Source organism: Cyrtonyx montezumae, unplaced genomic scaffold (assembly GCF_038088225.1).
Source record: "Cyrtonyx montezumae isolate F1298 unplaced genomic scaffold, pur_monq_1.0 scaffold_7, whole genome shotgun sequence".
In the NCBI taxonomy this organism is placed as follows: Eukaryota; Metazoa; Chordata; class Aves; order Galliformes; family Odontophoridae; genus Cyrtonyx; species Cyrtonyx montezumae.
In genome coordinates, this window is record NW_027072078.1 from 9,464,131 (window position 1) to 9,484,393 (window position 20,263).

The window sequence follows — 20,263 nt, forward strand, 5'->3', positions numbered from 1 at the left end:
AGCAACAAAAAGCTAACTAATGCCATGGTTAAGCCAAGTAGTTTGGCAATGTACATAATAATCAACTGAAATCATTACTTATTATTTTATGTCTATTTTATAAAATACATAAGCAATAGGATTCTGAGTGTTCTAGACTCAGATCTGGAAAAAAAGCAATGCAAAGGAAAACTGTATACTGGACCTCTGGCTTCTGTTTTCAAAGTATTAGTTCAATACTGAGTGCTGAGGACTGTACTTCCTGGGACATGATAAGATAAGCCTTTTTCATGTGAAGACACAGGAGTCATTCACTGCAAGAAGGAAAAAATCAGAAGAGTTACAGGATGCAAAGAGGCCAATAAACAATGGGGAAAGCTTCAACTGAGAATTTTTACACCAAGCTGATACAATAACGTCACATGTGTACACACATCATGAGTCAGCACAAGTTCACATAGCAAACAGTTGGCAATCACATCACAAACAGTGATGAGGCAGCACAGAGAACACAAAATGAAACAGAGGTGATGGAGTCATCCTCTTCCTTCTGGATGTTCTATACTTCAGGCTGACATACAAACTAAAAAAAACCATTTTATTTATTTTAGTTATTCAAATTTAGTTAATCTAGTTATTAATTTCTGCAAATTTAGCAGAGGACTTGGATTTGGGCAGTTAATCAGTTGCCTAGTTAATCTAGTAAACTAGTAGTGAACATGCTGTGCATTTCAGACTTGGTGAGACTTCCTCGGTATTTGTCTTTCATCTGTACTCTCTGTATGGCCCAGCACTTCCATACCGAAGAGGACATGCAATATATTGCTAAGTAACATCTGATCTGAGATAAAATTGTCTTAGCTTTAAAATTAGCATAGACAGTTCCACAAGACTCATTTCTTAAGTACTGATTGGAGCGTGAAGCATAAACACACAAGAAGTGAGCGCAAAGTAAGTAGCAGTTAGCTGTAATAGGGCAAATAATGAGTGCTTAAGGGCAACAGCATGCCTTGACTTTTATTCAGCACACTTTTTCAGCCTTATTTTGCTGTAGCACTGAGCCCTGCCTATAAATATCCATACAGCTATATAACCTTCGCTGTTCTCTTGCTAGGCTGGGAGCAGCCTGCTTCTACCACTCTCTGCTGCTGTTCAACTGTCAGAACTACTTAAAAATCCAGACCATTGCAAAGTTCTTTCAATACCAAGCTATATGATGTTATTATACTAATTGTCACTGTTCACTAGTTTGTTTTTTTTTCCCTAAGGAAGAGCAAACAAGCATCATTAACTTCAGAATTTTTATTAACAGTTCAGAAGGATGAAAGTAACGTGGATTTCAACAAAACAGAAATCACCCTTGCAGTAGAACAGCTAGGAATATGAACTCCTAGAAATACTAAACACTTAAATGATCTTGAAATACTGAGTTCTCCATCCTGTAGAGATTAGCATGAGCCCATTTCTTTCCTCTGTATTATAGTACAGCCATGCTTGTAAGTATTTGTAGTATTGCACATAGTACATTTTTTCTAAAGAAAATACCAGGCTTCAGTTTTCACAGTTCAATTCTATACAAAAGATTAAATATCACATAACATCTATGGAAACACACTCAAGTTTGTCAGCCTTGTGCTCTAACAAACTGTTTCCATCCACACATGATATAGTTTAAATGTCAGAAGTAGAAAAAGTCTATATACAGCATACAAATTATATACAGCACAAGCCATGTCTTTGACCACACACAGAAAAAAGATGCATATGAAACCCGTTTCCCCAGCACTGCATGATGCAAGAGTTAATACAAAGAGTATCATTTCTACCTGCCACAAACTTCATCATACAACTGCATAAGTATACAACATCTTTTGAGCCATTCTGGTATTTCCACTGCTGTGATAAATAAGTGACAAGTTAAAGGCAGTATCTCTTCTCAGGTCTGTCTGATCAGGTTCTATTCCCTGTAAAAATAATACAAAGTCATCTATATGCAAAGACAGCACAACAGCGAAACATTTGTAGGTGTCAGAGTGCAATCTAATCACATATTAATAGTTTACGCAGACATTCAGGTGCATAGAAAACAGTATTTCTTGTGCCCCTCCTCCATAATGAGTTTCCACCTGTTGTTAATCACCAAAATATTAATGATATACTCAAAACATTAGCTGTAAATTATTCAGCCAAACCACAAAACAGTTCAGTGCTACCCAAATTTGTATTTGTAGGTAACGTATTTGTTTCTACATCCAGAATATGAATGCTGCTTTATCTTTCACGTGGTGAAAATAATGCTGCTTTGAACTTACAGTGTCATCTACCACCAATGTTTCTCCATTTGCCAGTCTTTCCCATCTTGTAATAACATTTTCCACCTGCTCGTGCCAAAGCTAGGCAACAAACTTCCAATTACAAAATACTGCATGCAGTATTAATGATTAAGTTCAGCTATTTATTCAGGTGAAGACTGGCAACCTTGTTTTTTTCCTGCTAGTCCTAGCCTATTAGTAAATCCCTCAAAACACGTGTCTTTGAAATTAACACACGCATCTCTGTGTATCAGGTAACAATCAGGACTGAGTTTTCAGCGTCAGAGAGTCTCAGTGCAAACTGTTCTCAACTACACAGATCTCACCTACTTAACTATGGCTGAGAAAGCAACACTGACCTGACTATTTGCTGCATGCAACTTACAAAGATACAGTACCTCCAAGGTGAGAGGAGGAAGTTCAAGTACTTTTTGGTAATAGTGGATTGCCAGATGCAGCAGCCCCAGCTGGTGAAAGCCACGGCCAAGGTTGTAGAAAGATTCCTGACACGGTCCACGTAGGTCCAAGTAGCGGTGAAGGAAGGAGAACCCCTGTGCACATTTTATGCATATTGTGAATGTTCCCGTTAAGAAGACAGGCATAAAATACACTGGAAAAAAGGCATTTAAGTGTGTGTGGCCTGTTCATTGCCCAGGGTTTGTATGATGCTAAAAAGATGAATGGCATTAGACCAGAACCACCTCCAATATGAAACAGAAGGAAACAAAAAGATACAGACAGGAATTCAGAAAGGAAAATTAGTGAAGCAGAGTTTTTCACGCTCTCCTGTGCAGAAATTTACATTTCTTTCTATTACTGCTTTGAAATGTGCTGGTTTCAATGCTAAGAGTGGCCTTTCTTCCAGGGATCGTGTCGGTAAGTCAGAGAAGATAGCTCTGTCAACATGAGGAACTAGTTCAGACACCAGCAGCTAATGACCTTCCTTTATGTCACCAGCACGTTCCTGCAGCTGAATTATTAATCATCTACAATAGGAGCAGCAGAGGATGTAAAAATAAAAAGTGTCATAAAAGCGAATACTGAGAGAAAACAGGGAAAAGTATCACCAGAGGGTAACATAAATAGGACACTGTGCGACTGCGTTGCAAAGGAGAACACAGCAGCCCAGATAGGAAAAGCAAGCCGACTACAGGAAGAAGTGACTGATCATATTAAAATTAGGCCAAAGCTTCAAAACTTAAAATGCTGTAAGTTGGGTCCTAACATAATTGGTCTTGTTTTAAAGCGACCTGCAGCTTTTGTCAAATTCTAGGTAAAAGCCATATTTTTCTAGCCATCGAAGAACTCACAACAGCTTAAGGTCCTGACCACATTCTGCTGACTCTGAGCTCAGAGGCCACAGGAATTAAAAGGAATTTCAAGTTAATGAAAAATGCTGAAGGAGAGTACAGGGAATGACTTTCAAGATTCCATTTGGGAATAATCAGCCTGTGGTTTGTAAATGGATCTGGCAGATGAAGGAAAAATATGGCAAAGAAAGCTGAAAAACTGAGGGTAGCCTAAACTGCAGCTTGCGAGATCTTTGCCATGAGAGCTATGTAGAGGCACCAAAAGGAGGAGGAGAAAAGGATGACAGAAAAAAAAACCAACTACATTGAAACACCTTCTAAAGTCTGGAAAGTTTTCTTAAAACTACGGAGCTTAAGAGACACACCCACTAAAGGTATGTGGCATAGATCCTACTCTACAGCACTTTTTCAAAAGCTGAATAACAAGTTTAACAGAGCAAGAAGAAAAATCAGGAATAAAATACAATCCATAGCCATCAAGACTGGAATAAGTAATGTTTCACAAACATTTGGTGGCTGCTAATTGAGTAACCATTGTGTAAATACCACAGAACAAGCTACTTTTAAGCAAGAGAAGTTGAGATTCAGAAGCATACTCTCCTGTATTTATGTTTCAAAACTTTCCTTTTGGAATACTGTATTAATTACCAGAATTTATTGACACACAACATGTTGTAGTCGTAACTACCTATAAATACAACGCCAGGACACACTATGGGTAAAAGCAATCACACTAACTGACCTGTACCAGAAGAGCGTGCCTTTTCAGCACGTATTTCTGAGAAGCCATGTGGATGAAAGTTAAGCCAATACAAAGACTGTAGAGAGGTTCATCTGGGTTTGCACGAAAGGCTTGCACATACTGTCCTAAAAGCAAACAGCAAATTTAAAGCATGAACTAATGAAAAAAAATGTTTAATATACTTACTTAAAAATATACATTAAAATTAAAAACAAACAAAATAAAAGCCCACTAAGAAAGATACATTTTCAATACTCCTTGGATTCTGAAGGAAACTGCAAGGTAAAAACGTAAACAAAAAAGAATCAGACACAGAAAGCAAACAAGGTCCTTGCTAGACTTTGAATCTTGGAGGTGTGGAGAACTATTGGTGTGTGCCACAGACAGGTTTTGGAAGTTTGGTTTCATTATTTTGCTTAAGTGTCTGTTTGCACAGCTGGAATAGAGAGACAGAAAAGAACAATTATCCCCAATTAAACATTGAAAAAAAACCCAAACAAATAAAAAGCCCACTGTTATCTAAAAGCACTGAAAAGATACATGATGCAGTGAAAGATTACTGTCTCAGGCACAGCACGACCCTTCACCCATGACTAAGGCTTTCTAATTATCGCTACTGGACATCTATATAGGGTACATGTATAGGTAGGTTCAATTTATTCCTTTTTAATTCAGAATTTGCTAACTCATGAAGGAGATTGCACGTGAGTTACTCACTGCTTCTTTACAATGTGACCTCTTCTGAGACAAAGCAGCAGAATGCTCCATCTCCAGCACATCTCAATTCTGACACTTGGAGTCATATTGAAACAATAGGTTTACATTCAATGCCAGTTAAAGATGTCCAATCAACGTTACTTGCTGTTCAAATTATTCTCTTTTTGTCCTTTTTGATCTTTATTACCATTAGCCCTCCTTCATCTTTGCAAGTTGGTTATCTTCGTGATACATACTAAACTTGAAAAATCACCTTCATTTTTATCAGGAAAACTTCGCTGAGGCTTTGATTTGGTACAAAACAATCAAAGTATGAAGTTAATACTACAAAGCCATATAGAACTTTGACACATGAAGAAATGACTTCAAGAAATCTATTTTTTCTCTGTAAAAAAAAAAAAAGTATTCACTTGCATCAGAAGATGAATGACATTACCAAGAGCGTGCTTGAAACTGCCAGATACAAATGCATTATGCCCATTTAGGACACACAGTGCGTGATTATCAGGATTTTTCAGCATTAAGCGGAGACAAAAGCGATGGTGACGGACATCCTGAGACTGCATAGTAACTTGATTGAAGATGTTCCACAGCTGAGGTTTATTGACATTTTCCATTACCATTATTCTAAGGAAAACCATACAAGAAATTAGTAAACCCTAATAGCGTAAACGCTACACCTGCAATAAAAACAGCTGAAGTGACTGAGCTGACAATGAAAGACAGAACCAAGGGTTCTGGACAAATCAAATGACCTACTGCAGTATACATGATTTTGTAACCAAAGGCCAAACTCCTCCTGTTTCGGTAGGCTTATCTGTCTCGGGAAAAGCTGGAAAGCCTTAGCCTACCTCCTCAAATCCAGCAGTAGGACTACAGCCCTGGTGGAAGTAATTAGAGAACAGATAGTTCTGCCTTCTCAGTTCCCTACCTGATATAGTTGTATGCTTTTCTGAAGTTCTTGTCCAGAATCGCTGCAGAAAGCCCGAAGTACTCCAGCTCCTTGCGCTTCTGTCTGTCGTCATAAAATGAGTAATACTCCAACGAGGAATCTACTAGTAGCTCAGCCTCCTTGTACCGGGAGAGGTCACACAGGGAATATATAGCCTTCAGGAGAAGGTTCCACCAGTCATCCTTTGTCAAAACACTCATGAGAACAGCAAAAATCGCTGAAAACATTGAAGACAGCAAGTCAAGAAAATTGAAACAAGAGGGAAACTCTTAAAAAAAAAAGTGCATACATCAAATTGATCTTTTAAGGAAAGACTCAGCACTAACAGGCAAAATAAAGGTAAATTCTTTACTTTTTTTTCCTCCATTCAAGAGCAGTTTATAAAATACAAACAAAAAACAGGCAAAACTTGGGAACAAATGATAAGGAATACACACAATTTGAGTTGTACACATAGCACAGGAATGCATTAAAGTTACTCCTCTTCATCTTTCAAACTGTGCTCAAGAAACTGTGTTTTGTTTTAAGTAAGTCTGTTCAGTTCAAAAATGACATGGCTTCTAAGAGACATAAACATATTTCCATTATTTTCCAAAGCTGCATGTATTACGTATTTGTGCTGAGGGGATCGTTGGACCACACGGTCCCTATACGTCCTTCTCTACGTAAATCAGTCAGTAATTTTATTAGCTTTCTCTGAATGGGCATTGCTCCCTGAAGCTACATTACACCTCACTTTTGCTGCCTTCCCTGTCCTAGAAATACAACAACCTTTGCATGGATTTAGCATGCAGAATAGCAACATTTATTTCATTTTCAGGAAAAAGAAGGTTATTAAAAACAAAGCAACAAGATTAACATTTGTTACCTTTTGCATCACAGTTTGCTGCCTCCTGGTCATCGTTGTCAGAAATTTTATCCCTTGGCACCTTAATAAGGTAGAGGTGTCTCTCTCCAGACTTGGAGCTAGATATCAAACACACCTGAGCTCTGCTCATGGCTACCTAGAAACAAATTTAAGGGCAGCATTTCAGATTACGTTAATAAATACCATCTCAAATGCAGTGTTATGGCCATGCTCACACTGCCTGCCAAAACAGTGAGCAGCTTAGAAATGCCACAATAGAGCAAGATCACATGAGATAAGATTCCCAATAGGTGTATTATTTCTGCATTGTCTCATACTTCATTGCAAACTGGGCTATGCAGATGAAAGACAAACTCTTTAAACGACTTTGAGACTTTTCCTGGGATTGGAACATCCCTGTGAATATTCAAATCAAAACTATTTGCACAGAGGCATAACAAAAATGACACCATTCTGTCAGCATCGGTTTCAGAAGATGCAGACAGTCATTCAGAGTAATAGAATAGTAATGGCTCTAAGCAAACGGATAAAATCAAGGTCTAAATATTCTCCTCTGCCACTTCATGTGAAAGAAAGGAAAAATAACACAAGATAGCAAATACAAAAGTGGTGGTTGTTCACTGAACAAATTCTTCCTTGCTCATTAAATAACAAGATAGATTACCTAATCGAAAATGAAGTTATTACAATACAAACTAGTATCTACACAAAAGTAAATGTGAAAAAGGCATTATGTTGACTTCCAGATAGGTAAGAAGCAACTTTAGTATTTGGCATGTTCTCTGTATATTCAGAAACAGGGAGTTGAAATCACTGTACTGAGAATTATATTCAGAAATGATGCTCTGTTCTAAAGACTACAGGCAAAGAACAACAGCATTACAGGCCCCCCCTAGCATTAACGGGCTCTCTGGAGGATTTTCATCCAACAAAACTATGAAAACATCTGCATATCAAAGCCACTAGTTTTCTTCCCGAGTTTGTTTGTCCCTTGCCTTAACCCAACTCACAGCTGTCCAGTTTGGTAAAATATAACCGCAAAGACTGGCTTACCTTCAGCAGCATTGCCAGCATCGTCAGTAAAGTGTCTACGTAACCATACATTTTGCCTTGGGAATACAACAATGTAGAACGATGGAGGAGTAACTTTAATTCCTAAATAACATCAAATATTGCTATTCAATCAATCACAAAGAGAGAATTTATGACACAATTATTAGCACAATACATAATTCACTGAACTGTAAAATCTTCTAGAAAACTGCATGAGTCAGTCTCTGGTCCTACACCATTAACATCTTTGAACACTACCACAGTCTGTCAAATATCATATCCTAAACTGTAAGGAAACACCTTGCTCACCTGCTGGGCAGCATTAGCATCCTGAGCCAGTGTATCTGGATCATACATTTGTTCCAGAGCCTCCAGAGCTTTCTCAGGCCGGCCCAGTTGCTGCTGTAGTGTTGAAAGTGAGATTCTTGCATCGAGATGCAACGGAGCAAGATCAACAACCTTAGCATAGCTCTCTGCAGCACGCTCCATGTGTCCCAAAGCCTTCAAGCACTCTAGATATACATATACAACACCATGCACTTAAATGGCAGAAAAAGATGATTAAATGCTTGCAAAATAGTTAACATACTTTCCAGATGCTCTTCCAGTAAAAGCCACTCAAAACACGTATTATTAAAGTGAAAATATTCAGAAATAAGCTCTGATGCATCTATAGTTCCACTTAAGCATCATCAGTCGATACAAAATGGAATGTAGAATACATGCTGTTCATTTAGATGAAAATAAAGTATTCGTAGCTGAAGGTAATTTCAGTCTGTAACGAGAACACAACCCTCATGGCAGGGTTGTCATAGTAAACTCCAGTTATAGCTTTGCAAATACAAATTATTGTTCAACATGTGCATCTAAATTCCAGTGATCTTAAGTAAAGTTCTCTGGAAATGCTCAGCACTGTGCTACCATCTCTCAGTACCACGTTTTCAGCAGCCCTCCTTCTTAACCTGCATGCCGAAGCCAGACGACAGCCAAGTTGTATCGCTCAGAGCAGACGAGGGCACTCAAGAGAGGCAGTGCTGAGTTGTATTCTCCAACATCCAGAAATGCCTCCGCTACGTCCAAATACAAGTCACCCATTTCTTCTGGATTTTGTTCCACCAGAGTGGTCAAAAGAGGCTTTAAAAGCAAGCAAGCAAACAAACAGAACACTAAAACCCAGAGCCACCAACAACACTGCTTTAAGATCTGCTTCTGGAAGCAACTTCTCATACTACGATTTTTATGCAGTTTGCATTTTCAGCTATACTTTCTTTACTTCAATGTTACTTTAAAGTGAAATTACATAAAGATCTGAATTTCACAATCCCTGAGAAAGCCACCTTTCACTTCATCAGACGTTTTACATTCTACTCATCCCTATCTTTCTTAAGAACATTACGATTTATTAGGGCTTTAAAACAAAGTCAAGTTATGTTCCTTAGTGTTCCAGACTTTGTAGTGCAGTCCCAGGCCTATCATAGCTCACAGGCTTTCATTTGATGTCTCTTGGTAATACTTCCAGCTGACAAAACATATAAGGACAAAAACAGCATTTCTACTATTAAAGGTTTGCTAGGCATCTGTGTTGGACTGGGAGGAAAGCAAAAAAGAATCTGCAAAGCCCTCTCAAATGACCTCAGTCATATGAAGACAGGAAAAACCACTTGCTTTGTTAATCTATCCCGACTTTTGAGTTTGTTTTTACTTACACTGAGAGGCTCTAGGATGTTCAAGTGTACCAAGCACACCATCAGCTTGACTGTGATGTCTATGGGAACCCCTTCAGGTATACAGCAGCTAACCTCCATAGCTGTAAGAAGAAGAAAAATATTCTCTCTGTGCCCTTAGATTTTAACCATTTCACAGAGCCCCACATCCTTTCCAGACTATGTTGAGCTACAAAGAGAAACATACATTCTCAGAGTCTAGCAAATGTTGGTGTAGGCCTCCCCTGTCCCCCTTCTTTTGTAATTTTCCTGACAGCTAGAGTAAGTTCTCTCTCTCATCAATCTGATCCTTACCATTTTATCTGAAATACCAAGCACTATCAGTCCGCACTGACTTCAACAGCAGGATCTGTATGATATGCTCACAGTGTTGCCCCTCTGGGCTCGTTTTGTAAAGCTTTCCTTCAGCAATATAGGCACCTGCACCCAGTTCTCCTTACTTTCTCTAGGAAATATCCTGTATTAAGGTATTTATCCCTACTAAACTAAGTGCAGTGCACCAAGGACCTGGCTGTACGTATATACAGTTAGATACAGGTAACTACAGAACACTACATAACACGTAGAACAAATGCAATCTGATGAGAATGAAAGAGTGAGAAGTGCTAGCAAACTGGTACAAAACTCCTCTATTGCATTTCCCACACATCCAGTCACTTAACTTCCGAAGTACACTGTTCAAGTTCTCCTTTACCTTAACTCTTAACACTGAACACTGAAAGGGTGAACATTAAAACCAGATAAAATAGTTTTCCATCTTGCAATTCCCTATGACCTTCTACATCCACATACAAATACAGCAAATCACAGCATGCAGATTAATTCATCATTCTCTGAACATCTTATCACCCAGCATGAGAGTAATTATTCACCTACTGGTAAATTAAAATGAAGCATTTTATTTTCAATTTGGGTAAGTCCCAGGAGAATGTTTTGAACATGGTGTCTGGATGCGTTAGAAGTAAATTCTGAGTAAAGAAGACAGTGCAGAAGGAACCTCTTCTGGATCAAGCCCTATCACTGCTGTTAGAAACTTTCATGAGTTTGCTATGATTCCAATCTGATTCCTGAGTATATGATCAGTTCATAGACTTGTACTAGATTCAGCAACTTAACTACTTACCTGCAGTACTCGATTCAGCATCCTGATCACCTTGCTTGTCAGTAACTTCCTCCTGGCTTTCCTGAGTTTCTACCACTGCTGCTGTATCATCTTAAAAAGAAAGAGATTACACTCAGTAGCACCTGCTAAGCCAAAAATTACTTCATTGTGCATCCACACTTGACTGGAAGCTTACTCTTGTTTAAAGCTGAAAAGCAGACATTCTTTTGAAGGACAGCAGAGCAAGAAGCATTCAAAAAAAAAAAGTGGTAAAGAACAGATGGTGAGGAACCAGGCTCTGGGGTAGTTCAGAAGCTTTGTCTTAATAAATGACATACTTCAGGTAATAACAATACTGTGCTTTAATTCCCACACTCAATGCAGTTCTGCTCCTTAAAAAATAACTGTTAAAATCTCCTAGGACAGGAATTTTCCCAGTTCAGGAGTTTTTCTGAACACCATGTTCACTGATGAAAAGAAGTAGAATTCACGGAGTATTAGTTTCAGGTCGAAGCTTGATATTCTTGAGAATAGATAACAAGAAATTTATCTGACTTTTATCCAGAAGTTACTTAGCTTGCAGGAATAACTGGCCTGACACGATCACTCAGAGGAATGTTCAGAACTTTAAAAGGCCTCCAACTGCAGGGAATGTAGTCTTTGTGTCTAATGAGTCACCAGGGCTAATAGGACATCAGAGTAACTCCTCAGAGAATGTTGAGGTCATGCAATGTAACTCATTAAAACACTGAAGAGTTTCAAAAGAGAAAAGCCTGTCAATAAGCATTAAAACATACCCATGAGTTGAAAACGTAACTGAAAGGAAAATGTCATACTAGATGAATAGAAGAAAAACGTCATATTAGCTGAACAGAAGGGTCATACTAACCACTTGAAAACTATTTACCTTTTTCCTCCTCATCAGGACTTTTTTCTGGCTCTTTCTTTTCAAGTACAATTCCTGCAAAATCAGTAATAACCTAAAACAGAAGAGTAACTCAGATCACTTTAAAGACTTTAAGGACATATGCAGTGATCAGCCTACATGGCAGTTTCTTCAGATATCACAGAAGCTGTCAGAAGAAAGGCAGCCTTTGTTTGACTTAGGGTTAGCTCACTAGTATAGGATTTCACCACCCTATGCCTTTATCCATTATTTTTGGTCTAATCAGCATCTCCTTAGGAAATAAAACACTTTCATCATAACTAGAAAAGCTTTGTTTTGTTTAAACAACATTTTTAGCTTATTTCTACATATAAAGAGCTAAGTTTTCCACAGATCTTTTCCAAGTGCTCCTAGGTTTGCTCATCCTGATACAATGCAAAGAAACTGCACAGCTCATCTCAGTTTGAAAAAAAAATGAAATACAATTCACATCTACCTACAGTCAGACATTTTACAAAAGCCCTGGTCATGCATCATAACCTCAAAAAAACTAGCACAGTTCAACAGAACAACTAAGTAAGGAAATTAAAATCAAAGACAGACTAGTAAAGACATTCACTTGCCCTCAGGGGGCTGTGAGAGGGGAAACACAGACCTGCAAAGGATTGTTGGTCTGAGGCCCAATGCCATTTGGTATTTTCATTCATGAATTGTAAAGTAAATATTTAAGTAATGATTGCTGTTGCCAAAACAGTATTAAACAGTGTTAAATAAGCATATGGCCTTCAGTTTACCAGCTCCAATACAGACTCGGTTATCAAGGAACAAGAAACACCATCACAGCAACAGATCTGAGGAAAACCATCAGAAGGAAACACAGAACAGTTCTACAACTGAGTACTGTATGAATAAATCTAATACACAAATATCGAGTACAGTGAAAACTGATTTTTGAACTATTAAGAGGTACAGGGAAGTCAGCAGAATTGTCTGAAGGCTTATAATCCTTTACACTGACAGAGAGAGAACTAAAAAAAATCTTTTGTAGGAAAAAATAAAGAAGTACTTCAATATCAGCAAATAAGAATGTTTAGAAGGAGAAAGTCCCAATAATTAGTGTCTCTTCACTCCATTTGGGAAGGTATAAAAATGGCCAGATTGTTACAATGATCTTCTCAAAGCCAGACCAAAGCAACTAGGAAGAAAGCCTCAGAAGCAAGGGGGAATAACCACAAGAATAAACTGGGAATAGAGATGTATCTTCTCCAATTCCTTATGTCTCAGAGTTGAGCTCCAGTATTCTGGAATTTGTGCCTGATATTTAAAGCAAATATCTGTATTTGTTACAACACAGGTATAACAGATAAAGCACAGGTGTCTGTGTCTGAAGCATTAAGCTATTCAGTGCCACCCTTTTAACCTTCACCTTTAGACAATGCCCTTTGCTGGCAGAACAACAGACACCCAAATCAGCTTGCAGCTATCCTCTGGCTACTGAGGTTGTGCTAGTTGTAGAGAAGGAGATAAGAGACCCCAAAACTTTAAATGTGGAACAGCAGATGAGTCTATCAGTCCATGTTAATTTCAGAACTGATTACTACAGAACTAATGGGAAGCAATCTGATCAGCTCTATTACTATAGAAAAATGACCACATTTAAGCACTACAGGAATATAAACCGTCCACCCTGTGTGGCAGAGTTGCTGAATGCAAGAGACAAATGTAATTCTTCATACCGCCAACGCTTTGTCATACTGTTTGGAGGAAATATACAGCTCAGCTGCTATATTAACATCTTCCATGGAGACAAGGCTCTGATGTTTAGTAAAGGCTTCTTCTATGATCTCAATAGCAGAGGCAGCATCATTGGCTTCATAATAACTCCTATGAAATGTAGACATGAGATACTAAGTATCTGAAAACTGACAAGACATACTTTGACCACAAGCAAAAGGTTTCTCTTATTTCTTTATTTTTCAATGCCAATCAGCAGAGGTTGCTCCAAAAGTAATGTCTCATACCTCTTTCCATGGAAACTACAACAGAGACAAAGAACACAGTAACACTATTTGATAGAGCAAATTCCCAGTTACAAAACACAATTTTTCAATGTAGGCATGACTAGCTCTGCATGTTCACCAGCAAGAAACAAGAGCCTGCATGCCACACTTGTGAACACCTGCATGGCCACACAGAGTGTGGCTCATCTTTCACACAGTTGTCATCACTGCTGAAATGCACCACCCACTGCCTCTCTGTGTTCACATCCACTGTTTGCTCTCCATAAATGCCCAGCAAGTGTTGATGAATGTCAGTGGGTGCTATTTTTCGCACATGGAGGAATTCAATGCCACACCTCTGCTTCATACACACTTCCGTGTCAGACACCATTTTGTCAGACTGCCCCTCTGCTGCCATATGTCACATGGCATCAAAACTGAATGGAATATGGGGAGAAGGTTCAGCATCTACTGCCACACCACCATCATCTGCTTCTGACATCACGGGCCAACGCCATAAAATAGAAGGTGTTGCTTTCAGAGCAGCCTTCATACATTCATTAGGAAGGGTGACAAAAGACCATGAGAAGGATGACAGTTCATCTTTCCTTACAACTTTTGACAGTTTTTATGTATTTCAAGCAATTACCAGTAATGCCCTCTATGATCAAATAATCCCCTGTACGTTAGGAAATACCGAGAGTTCTCATTACACTCTCACCTCGAGCAACATAGCAACGATACATTGCAATAACCAGGTCTGACAGAAAACTCCAACAATCATATTGTTACAATACAATCCCTGCATTTTTCGGTGTGTTTCACAACCAAGAATACCAAAAGACTTATCTACTGGCTCTGAAACACTCCAATGACATCTTTTTACAAGTTATACGTGAGAAAGCTGAGGTTTAAAGCAGTTAACTTACTGAGAGCCAGAAGAGTAACGCATTTAACTATTAACCTCAGGCTAACTTCTATGACTTGATCTCCTCCCATCTGCAGAAAAGGGGAAGCAGGTTTCTGCTCTCTCCAGGAACAAATCAGAAACTGTACACACAATTGAGTCAAAGACTGCATTTCATATTGAATAGTTCCTTCCATTTAGAGTTGCTGACAGTAAGATTCTGAGTCTCTAATGGTATTATACAGGTACAAAAATGTACTATACTTGCATGCAATTGTACACTACAGGTATTTTTTCGGTAATCAATAATTCCCACTTGTCAGGAGCTGGAAACATCACAGTGCATGAGGAGTGTGACTGCATATTTGTCACCCCCGCAGAAACACCTGCATGCCCCTGATTTCCGCTGCATACAAAGTCTGACCTGTAAAACAGCTCAGCAATACCGGACTTTGAGAAACTCTGGAAAACCAAATCATACCTCTTTTGAAGTCCAACTTACTTTGCCATGTCTCTAGCCAGCTGCATAAACCGCTCTCCATCAGAGGGAGACAGAAGATTCAAAATACGCCGGTAGCCGTCCATAGCCAACTTATGCTCCCCCAGCTGCTCATAAAGGCTTGACCTCTCCCATAGATAACGCACATTGGTTGGGTCATACTTCAAAGCTGCAACAAGGAAAAGCATATTAGTAGTCAAGCTGATAAAAAAAAGCAGCAACAAATTTCATATTCATCTACTCCACTGACACAGCCCAGGCAAACATCAGCAGTTTCTAAGTAGTTAACAGATAAAAAAGCAGTATTTACATCTTGAGGGAAGCAAATCAGAATGCAAAATACGTTTGTGCTCCTGGTGAAACAAACTCAACTAAGACTCTTTTCTCTTCCCCAAAATCGTAAGGCAACACGACTGAGAGAACATCAATGGACATATTATTAAATGCACAAGCTTTTAGTAAGAAAAGGACATCCCACATTAAAGATTCATGAATCTTTAACCAACATCTGGACAGAGGTACCAGAATCTTAGCAAACTGCAACGAACTACATCGGAAAGCACAAGAAAACAGAGTGATTGCCATCAGCACCTAACATTTACTTTAAGATATCACAATTACTGCTACTTTACCTTTTGCATAGCAAAAAATAGCCTGTTTAATATTGTCCTGCTCCAGTGACATCTCTGCCAGTCTGACCCATTCCTCAGTATCACTAGGATTTAAGTGAGCAGCAATCAGTTCAAACTGTAATGACTTCTCCATATCACCCTGGTCTTCATAGATCATGGCAAGAGTGGAGAAGGGCTCATGGGCAAGAGGAGCTACAAAAAGACAAAGGGAACGGTTAAGAACTATTGTTTTAAGAACTACAAGAAAACAAGAAGCACATCTTTCATCAAACTACAGGTATCAGAGCTATACAAAACATCAGAACATCGGTGTTTCAATTCAGAAAACAAATTTTGCAGACAGGTTTCCAATTCCTTCTATACACATCATTAAACGGGTAGACTGAACCTCACAACAACTATCTGCAGCGTTTCTTCTACGTTAGAAGTCTCGCCAATAGCTCTCTGTATTTTCCTTCTAGTTTTACAAAGACAATAAAAGTAATCTGTATAAAGCTGCAGAATTAGGGTGCTAGTTTCTTCTCAAAAGCAAAACAGTAACAGAAGTGCATGGCACACTCTTAAATCTCATGCTAGTTACACAATGGCATTCCTTGTGCTGAGCATTTTCATTCCTGGGAAGCCACACTGCTGAATTTCTAATACACATGGCAATTTCAACTCATCCTTGAAACCAGAATCTTCTACCAATCAAAAATACCTTGTCGAATGATTTCCATGCACATCAGAATAGCCTCCTCACGTTCTCCTCGGGCAAATCTGATATTGGCTTCTCCCATTAGACCCCTCAACGCACGAGGAAGTTTGCTGCGAGGTCTTTTCTCCTACATGGAAAAATTATTTCTATTGATGATTCAGTTACGTCCAAATTCAGTTCTACTCGTGCTTTAAACAGCCAGACAACAAACAGTTTGAGTGGGAGCAGCATTAAAATGACTGACCAAGGTGTTTGATGATTTTCATAACTGACAGAGCAACGCTGACACCTAACACAAAATCCACATACTGGAAAAGATTTACTTCATTATTTCTGAAAGTTTTCAAACATCAACATACAAAAAATTTTCTAAAAAAACCAGAGGGGACACACCAACGTGAGCAGAAGTATCCTACACAGCATTATTTTCAGGCAAATCTCTCAGCACCGGCTAAGATCGTGCAAACCAGCATTTATTTACTATACTTCATGAAATACAGAGAAGCTAGATGAAGGTTTAAATACTTGCTTTCATCATTTTCTTGGTCTCTCTGTTAAGTACCATCTCCAACTCAAAAACATCTCCAGCTGTGGGTTGCTCAGTAGTTTCTTCCTCCTCTTCTTCTTCCTCTTCATCCTCGTCATCGTCTTCATTTTCCCCAATCATGGACGCAAAGACCCGATGAACAGATTTACTGACGCCATCTGCAGTTTCTCCTGCTCAAGAAAGTAACAGAAAAAGTTTATGACACACTCAAAAGTGTGCTACATTATCAGGACAAGCACAGAGAAAACAGAATTATCCACAATTAGCAGCCTACTTGAGAGAGCTATTATTAAGAAAAAGGCCTTCAGAAACATAGAAGACGTTTATGCAACCTCTCAGATTTTCTAGCACTGTGTTACTTACTCATCACCAGTGCTCAGTATCCCACAGCTTCTAACATTTTTTGGATATTTGATAAGAAAGCATGCGGGAACAACACACAATAAAGCAACAGTTTATTCAACGCTCTTCTCGATCCACAGAAGAGAAGCAATTTCCAAGCACTGAACTATGTGGATGGAATAAATCTTTTCAGCTGAAGAGGATAAGTGAGCAGACAATCACACTGAACAATAATGCAGTGGTCAATTTTTAGAAGTAACTCAAAGTAGGATCTTTTAACCGCTCTATCCATGACAATGAGTACCTTTTAAACTGTGTAAATGGAAAATCCAGATTATTAACATAACTTCAGAAAAACAAATAACAAAATCATTTAACAAACAAATACATAAAGCTGTATGTACAAAATAAACACGCTTGAAGCACATAATATTAAAACACTTCATTACTAACTTAACCCAGGGTCATAACTGCACAGAGATCTATTTTTCCATGCAAAACACACTAAAAGCAACCATTTTCTGTATGCTTCTCTTCATCTGCTAGCCAACAAGACATATGGCGTTGAAAGGTTAGAGAGGGGGATTGGGCATCTAAAGATACAAAAGAGGTACGTGCACAATATAAAGCTGGTACTGAAAAATAAACATACTGCCAATGGACTAGAGAGATTTGAGGTACTACACCTGGATTTATACATTTTACAGCCTTCTAAATGTCACAGATCCATAGAACCAGAAAACGGCTTAAGTTGGAAGGGACCTCAAGGATCATCGAGTTCCAACTCCTGTGCCGTAGGCAGCATTGTTTTTATACACTGTTAATTTTATTCTTATTCAAAATATAATTCAATACTCAACACTGAATACTCAATACACTTATTGAATATATTATTGTTTTTATTCTCACTTGGATATTAAGTGCCTAAAAATCAAGATTCTGCTCCTCCGTGATCCAAAACAAAGAGTTTTTAATTTAATTTCCTCTTTATTTCAGTTCTGAATATCAGTGTATCAAAAATGATTTTAACAATGACCTTTTCATTTTTCTTCTGAATATTATGTTTGATTCTTCCAGCAACTCTTAGTATAAATAAAAGCAACAAATACTATCGATGCATCCTGGATTCTACAGACTGCTTCCGAGACTTCGGTGTTCTCTGTAATAAGAGTAGAACTAACATTATGGTATCGGGATACATTTTCTCTTCGATAAAGACCACACGTGTGAAAAGACACGTAACAGAATGGGTGGAATACAGAGCATAAGACCACAGCTCAGAAGCATTTCAGAGGCATCCACTAAAACAAGGGGTCAGAAGGGAACCACACACATTTGACACATTTGGAAAATTAATCATAGAATACCCGAAGTTGGAAGGAACCCATAAGGACCATTGAGTTTGACTCTGTACAAGAACCAACTCAAAGACATCCAAGACTGCACTCTGCTACCTTACAGCAGTGGCAACACCATGAGATGTGCCCGGGCAGTGCATGAAATGCACACTCTAAAGGTGTCTGAAGCAGAATGCAGCACTCTGAGGCCCAAGCTCAAATTCAGAACCTGAAGCACGGGATCACCAGGCAATAACACAAATGAAACAAAGTGCTGCTCCTACCACTTCCTGAGAGTTCTTTCATTATGCAGGAATCCCAAGAAAAGGTAGTGTTACTTTGGTATTGTTCTAAGGGGATTTTACCACCCAGGTAGCCAGGAATATCCAGAAGAAAATAAGGAGAAAAATAACACTGGATCCTCTAGGCACAACAAATAATAATAATAATAATAATAATTACAAAAAAAACCAACCAACAACGCTATCTTATTTTCATTTAGATGACAACAGTGGAGTAAGACAATTCTCGTGCAGTAGAATCGAATATCCCCAAACCCTCCTGCTTCAGCCAAGAAGGCTAGCAGAGATGAGCACAGAAAACCAAACCAAAACACGGGCAGAAGGCTTTCTGAAACCCATATGTGTAACTTAAGATAGAGTAAGTGATAGAGAGCACGCGGATCTGAAGCCAGGAGGGGACAAAATAGAGGGTTTCCCAGAAAAACAATGACCAGATCCAGCCTCTCAAGAGCAGTGAACCAAGTTAAAGCCTACACACGCACAGAACATCCTACACAGGCTTACGCTCTCTGACCATGCACTTCAACACCCAGAGGATCATCAGAAGCAGCCAGGTTTTTACAGAAAGTCAGCTATTGAAGAGCAAATGCTCTCAGTCACCGTTAGAGCACATCTTTTGCTGAAATGGTCACAGTGACATTTACCGTCTGTATCATCCTGACTCTGGGACTTCCCAGCTGCCTTTCTGGATGAAGATGGAGCATCCACGTCGTCGGTGTTTTCCTCCGCAGACGCATTCTCGCTGTCCTACGTACAGCAACAACACCAGTTACCAGCTGTGCCGCTTCCCCTGACAGAACACGAGTGTCACCTGTTGCACTCAAAGTGAAAGAGGAGCGCTAAGCGCCGTACTTTTAAACTAGTAATGAAACAGGACGCTCAGCAACACCCGCTTTAGGGCATTCACATTCTAACCAACGTGAGGTGACCGCAGAGCTCTCCCAGGCCGCACCAACACGAACCGGGCGAACGTAACCGCCGCGGCCGCGCAGACGGCAGATCCGCCCCGAGCACGCGGCTCTGCCCGGCCCGGGCCCCGCAGAACCCGCCAGGACAGCCCGTGAGGGAGAGGAGGCCGCGCCGCCGCCGCTCCCGCCCCGCCCGCGGCCGCCTGACCTTCTCGCGGCTCTTGCGCTCCTCCCGCCGCCGCTCGAACTCCTCGAAGGAGATCTTCCCCTCCAGATAGTCGATCAGCTCCGGGCTGAACCCCGACATCGCGCCGGCAAGGCCGACAGGAAGCGCGGAGGGCGGGACGCGGCGCGCGGTGATGGCGCCCGCCCCGCCCCGCGCGTCGCGCTCGGGTTCCGCGCCGCCGCTGCGCGGCCCGGCCCCACGGCCCGTGTCTGCCGCAGCGC

At 39.7% G+C, this 20,263-nt stretch overlaps 1 protein-coding gene across 1 annotated transcript; it reads right to left on the minus strand.

Moving 5' to 3' along the window:
• Window positions 1–1,662: 1,662 nt before the first annotated feature.
• GTF3C3 (general transcription factor IIIC subunit 3) lies at window positions 1,663–20,159 on the minus strand. The gene is made up of 19 exons (XM_065750466.1): window positions 20,025–20,159; window positions 19,553–19,655; window positions 16,910–17,097; window positions 16,384–16,507; window positions 15,684–15,875; window positions 15,055–15,220; window positions 13,382–13,529; window positions 11,667–11,739; window positions 10,781–10,870; window positions 9,640–9,740; window positions 8,896–9,067; window positions 8,243–8,445; window positions 7,934–8,035; window positions 6,881–7,016; window positions 5,992–6,229; window positions 5,497–5,687; window positions 4,344–4,468; window positions 2,690–2,842; window positions 1,663–1,943 (listed from the first exon to the last, which is right to left on the minus strand). Exons 1-19 carry the CDS (start codon window positions 20,121–20,123, stop codon window positions 1,821–1,823), a joined length of 2,727 nt encoding a protein of 908 aa, XP_065606538.1. The 5' UTR covers window positions 20,124–20,159; the 3' UTR covers window positions 1,663–1,820.
• Between the last annotated feature and the right edge of the window lie 104 nt (window positions 20,160–20,263).